The sequence below is a fragment of the Podarcis filfolensis genome (genome assembly GCF_964270895.1).
Source record: "Podarcis filfolensis genome assembly, chromosome: 3".
Lineage (NCBI taxonomy): Eukaryota > Metazoa > Chordata > Lepidosauria > Squamata > Lacertidae > Podarcis > Podarcis filfolensis.
In genome coordinates, this window is record NC_139606.1 from 119,399,095 (window position 1) to 119,405,094 (window position 6,000).

The 6,000-nt window shown below is 44.8% G+C and overlaps 1 protein-coding gene across 1 annotated transcript in view; it reads right to left on the reverse strand.

The window, feature by feature from the left end:
- EPHX2 (epoxide hydrolase 2) overlaps nt 1-5,533 on the reverse strand; it is a 102,263-nt gene extending 96,730 nt beyond the window's left edge. The window contains exon 1 of the mRNA XM_083605234.1: nt 5,332-5,533. Coding sequence (XP_083461360.1) covers nt 5,332-5,438 — 107 coding nt within the window. The 5' untranslated portion in view covers nt 5,439-5,533. The remainder of the gene's footprint in view (nt 1-5,331) is intronic.
- Nucleotides 5,534-6,000: the final 467 nt, after the last annotated feature.

Sequence of the window (6,000 nt, forward strand, 5' to 3'; positions counted from 1 at the left end):
TCCCCCAAATCTAGCTGAAACAAAAGGTAAGGTAAAGGATCCCTGGATGGTTAAGTCCAGTGCAAGGCGACTATGGGGTTGCGGCGCTCATCTCGCTTTAGGCCGAGGGAGACAGCGTTTGTCCACAGACAGCTTTCCGGGTCATGTGGCCAGCAGGACTAAACCGCTTCTGGTGCAATGGGACACTGTGACAGAAGCCACAGTGGTACCTGTTTATCTACTTGCACTGGCGTGCTTTAGAACTGCTAGGTTGGCAGAAGCTGGGACAAAGCAACGGGAGCTCACTACCGTCGTGGGGATTCGAATCACCGACCTTCCAATCGGCAAGCCCAAGAGGCTCAGTGGTTTAGACCACAGCGCCACCTGTTCCCAGCAAAGCCAAGCTCAATACAATACCTCTCAAAACAATAACAAGTACCTACAAGAAGTGAGTTGGTGGTCACTGCTGCCTTCTGGGGGAGCAAGTTCCATAGTTTAACTATGTGTTTCATGAAAAAATCCTCTATCTGCCCTGAATCTTGCAACCTTCACTATTCAGCTGCACCACCCTCCATTCCAAGCCCATCAACAGATGGTGTAATTGCCTGAACCCCGTTTATCATTTGCTGGTGCTCTGACATGGCTGCACACACATCACTGGCAACCCAATGCTGGCTGGAATCATGGCTGCTACATTGAGCTCCTTGGATAAAAAGGTGGGCTATATAAAGGCACAGATCGTGAAGCTGAGGCTCCAAGACTTTGGCCACCTCATGAGAAGAGAAGACTCCCTGGAAAAGACCCTGATGTTGGGAAAGATGGAGGGCACAAGGAGAAGGCGACGACAGAGGACGAGATGGTGGGACAGTGTTCTCGAAGCTACCAGCATGCGTTTGACCACACTGCGGGAGGCAGTGGAAGACAGGAGTGCCTGGCGTGCTCTGGTCCAGGGGGTCATGAAGAGGCAGACACGACTAAACGACTAAACAACAATATAAATGCAAAAAATGAATAAATCACGGCCTCTCGTGGCAACAAATTCCATCGTTTAGCTTTGTGCCGTGTGAAAAAGTACTTTCTTTTGTCTGTCCTGAATTGTCCAGCTTTCAGCTTCAACATGTGGTCCAGGGTTTTAGTTATTAAAGGACAGGGGGAAGTAACTCCTCTATCCACTTTCTCCACATCATGAATAATTTTATACAGTTCTGTCTTGCATCTTCTTACTCCTCTTTGCTCTCAACTAAGAAGCCCCAAACGTTGCAACCTCTCCCATATCCACTTAGCTGGGACAGTTCCAGTCTTGGGCTGGATCATACCTGCTCGAAGAAGAGCAACGGAAGTCTGAGCACGGAAGAGAGAAGCATTCATAATTTACTGAGAATGGGAAGAGAGCAGAAGAGAAGGTCAGGTCAGATCAGTTAAAGGACCCTTGGGCGGTTAAGTCCAGTCAAAGGCGACTATGGGGTTGGAGCGCTCATCTCGCTTTTCAGGCCAAGGGAGCCGGTGTTTGTCCACAGACAGCTTTCCGAGTCATGTGGCCAGCAGGACTAAACCACTTCTGGCGCAATGGGACACCGTGATAGAAGCCAGAGCGCATGGAAACGCCATTTATCGTCCCTATTTATCTACTCACACTGGCATGTTTTCGAACTGCTAGGCTGACAGAAACTTGGGCAGAGCATCGGCAAGCCCAAGAGGCTCGTGGTTTAGCTTCCAGGTGGAAAAATCAAAATTGGAAACGGAACTGTTAGATCCCAAAACTAAGATATTATCAAGAATGTATAACTTGCTGTTGAAATGGAACACTCATGATGAAACGGTGAAATCTGCTATGATTAAATGGGCACAAGATGTTGGACATAACATTATGTTTGCTGACTGGGAACAGTTATGGACCACAGGTATGAAATTTATGGCATGCAATGCCTTAAGAGAGAATATTATGAAAATGATATACAGGTGGTACATGACACCAGTCAAGCTTGCAAAAATCTATCATTTGCCCGATAATAAATGTTGGAAATGTAAAGAAAATGAAGGTACATTCTTTCACCTTTGGTGGACGTGCCCAAGGATTAAGGCTTTCTGGGAGATGATCTATAATGAAATGAAAAAGGTATTTAAATATACCTTTTTGAAGAAACCAGAGGCCTTTCTCCTGGGCATGGTCGGCCAACTGGTGCCAAAGAAGGATAGAACTTTCTTTATGTATGCAACAACAGCAGCAAGAATACTCATCGCAAAGTACTGGAAGACACAAGATTTACCCACCCGGGAAGAATGGCAGATGAAGTTGATGGACTACATGGAACTGGCGGAAATGACTGGCAGAATCCGAGACCAGGGAGAAGAGTCAGTAGAAGAAGATTGGAAGAAATTTAAAGACTATTTACAGAAACACTGTAAAATTAAGGAATGTTAGAAGGATGCTGGAATGAAGTTATGTGGTTTTAGCAGTAATGCTACAAAGGGGCATGTAAAAATGGATTGTTAACAGGTGAGAATATAAAGTTACAATATATTAAGATAAATTATTAAGATAAAAGCAAAAATGGTAAGGATTTGCTGAAACAACTATTGAACTATAATACAAAAAAGGGAGGTGTGAGGAGGTCAGGGAAATAAGTAAATGAAAGACAAGACATGGAAAGACTGATTTGTTTTTAATTGTTTCTATTTTTCTGTATTTTGTATTTTTTGTTTCCTTCTTTTTTCTTTTTTCATTATTTCATTTTTGTAACTCTTGTAACTTTTTTGAAACTTTAATAAATATTATTTAAAAAAATGTGCAGAAATGTTCTGTGCGCTTTGCGCATGCGCAGAAGCGTTCCGCGAACTTCACGCATGCACAGAAGTGCTCTATCACACCACGTGCATGCACAGAAATGACGCTCTAGTTACAGACTTTCCGGGGTGCAAACGGCACCTCGGAACGGATCGAGTCAGTAACTAGAGGTACCACTGTAAAAGGAAGGTGAAGTTAAAAAAACAACAACTCACACACAGGGACACCTTTCCTGCCGGCTAAACAAGCTTGCATTCTATGTGCATGGAATACTTTTGCATAGAGGGTTCATTCCATCATGGGAGCCCCTACTGCCAATACGAAGCCCTGGCACAAGTTGAAAGGCTGCCTGGGTACTGTCCTTCAACTCAGGATATTGCACAGTGATTAAGGGAGTGAGCTACAAATGAGGAAACCTCAAGCTCAAGTGCAACCTCTACCAGGAGCTTGCTAAATGGCTTCCAGAAGCCCACTCTTAAGAACAATCAGAACGTGACTTAAGAGCGTGGCTGCTGGATCAAGCCAAAGTCTCTTCTAAATCCATCATCCCATTCTCACAAAGGCTAATCCAGCAATAGGAGCACTCTCCCAAAGATCCAGCACCACCCAAGTTGCAGGGAACCAGGCAGAGGGCCTTCTTGGTAGTGGCGCCCGCTCTGGGGAACACCCTCCTATCAGATGTCAAATAGATAAACAACTATCTGGTGCTTAGAAGACATCTGAAGGCAGCCCTGTTTAGGGAAGTTTTTAATGACTGATGTTTTAATTTATTTTCAGTCTTTGTTGGAAGCTGCCCAGCGTGGCTGGGGAAATCCAGCCAAATGGGTGGGGTATAAATAATAAATTATTATTAATTATTATTGTGACTTATTTTCATTGGATCGGGTTGTTATAAGATGTGCAATCTTTGCTGTTTCTACGGCTTGTGAACTTGTCTTGAAAGATTGTATAAAAATGTAAAGAGAAATTGGAAAATAAATAACAAAATAAATAACAAAATTAGCAATACGTAACAATAACCACAAAGCAATAGGACCCCTTTAGCCGTCCTCATCTCCCTCCCCTGTACACAAACAATTCCAGTAAACACCTCAAGGTGCAAACATATCTCAGAGTCCTAAATGTGGGGCGTTCACCACAGAGCCCTGGTTTCCCATCTTCTAACCCCAATGCTCAGGACACTGCCTACATGACAACAGACTTGAAACACCTCTAAGCATATGCAGAGTGCAGCAACTGTCCTGCCAGCTGCTGGGGGGGGCACATAAGCTTGGGGTTTAATATGTTTAATGAACTGGTCTCTCTCAATCTGACTCTCAGGGATGTCCAATACATTCAGCAGAACCTCTATCTATCTATCTATCTATCTATCTATTAAAATTGATTGATTGATTGATTGATTGATATACTACTCCCCTGAAGATCACAGGGCAGCTTACAACCAAACAAACATGTGCTAAAGGATTAAGAAACGGGTCCCCAATGCACGTTTGGGTTCAAAGCGGGTCCTGGGTCCAAAAAGGCCACAGGTACCATATCTGCAAAGCACTGTGCGTAGCAACGAACACCTAAGCATGTGCAGAGCGCAACAACTCCCCCGGGGCCACCACCAACCCCAAAGGCAACCGCGAGGCAGCACCACCCAGCCCCCTCTGTTCCAGGGTTAGATTATTTAGCTAAGAATTATTTAGCTATAATTAATTTGTCATTTGCTATTATATGATTACGTGGAATTAAATAATAATTAAAATATTACAGTATCCCACTATAATTAGCTAAGTATATGCGATTATATACAGTAGGGGGAAACCCAGCCAGAGGAGCGGTGTATAAATAATAATAATAATAATAATAAAATTAAATTTATTTAAAAATAAATAAATGGTCATTATTAATTATTTAATTTAATTTAGTTTAATTAATAATAAATTATTATTATTATTAACTATTTTTATTATATTACATAAACATTAATTATTGCTCATTTATTGAGTACACACGATTCTGTAATTACAGATAGGTAGCCGTGTTGGTCTGCCATAGTCAAAACAAACAAATTTTTTTCCTTCCAGTAGCACCTTAAAGACCAACTAAGTTAGTTCTTGGTATGAGCTTTCGTGTGCATGCACACTTCTTCAGATACACCCAATTAATTCTGTAATTAATTAATTAATTAATTCTGTAATTAATCAATTAATTAATTAATTCTGTAATTAATTATTCTGTAATTAATTATTCTGTAATTCTGTAATTAATTATCATTTAATTATCAATTAAAGAACAGCGATCATTAAATTGTGATAATTATCACGAATATCCAACGAGTGGATCTCTCTCTCTCTCTTTCTGACTCCCGAGAAATTCAGCGCAGCAGCCTCTCTCTCCCTCGCGCGCGGCCGGGCGCGACCAACAACACACAAACGCACGAGAGACGCGGCGGCGGCTGCGGGGTTGTTTTTTGCGGTTGGCGTCGCCCCCCGAGCCCAGAGCAGCAGTCGGGCGGGCGGCTTTGCCTCCGCCCCCTCCGCCGCCGCCGCCGCGTCCTCCCCTCGCGGCCGGCTACCCACCCGGGCAGGCCCAGGGACGGCTCCAGCTGCCGGAAGACTCCCGGGAGGCCGCTGCCGAAGAGGACGCCGCCCAGGTCGAAGAGCACCGCCCGCCGCTTGGCCGCCATCGCCTCCCGAGCCAGAGACGCTCTGAGGGAAAAGAGGCTCTGAGGAGAATCTGAGGGGAAGGCGAGGCCACGCCCACCCGCCGAGGGAAGCCACGCCCCCTACTCGAAGAAGTCGGCCGGGGACAAGTGGGCCACGCCTACTCCCACCTGCGCGAAAAAGCCACGCCCCTCACGTAGAGCCACGCCCCCCACTGCCCTCCTCCTCCTCCTCCAAGCCGGCAGGGGATGGGCAGGTCCTAGCGCCGCAGGTTTCACCCACGATGGGTGAATATATTTGAAATATTTCTAAGTGGTGTACGCAGTGCTTTTTTTTTCTATATAAATTGGCTCATCTCATTTTGGCTCCATAAAATCACCGTTTTATAGTTCAGATCGGGGAAAATGAATACAGTAAATGGGCAAAAGTACAAAGATTCACAAAACGTTTAGAAGAGCCAGGGCTTTGTCGGCTGTGGCCCCAATCTGGTGGAGCGCTCTGTCACAAGAGACCAGGGCCCTGCGGGACTTGACATCTTTCCGCAGGGCCTTCAAGACAGAGCTGTTCCACCAGGCCTTTGGCCAA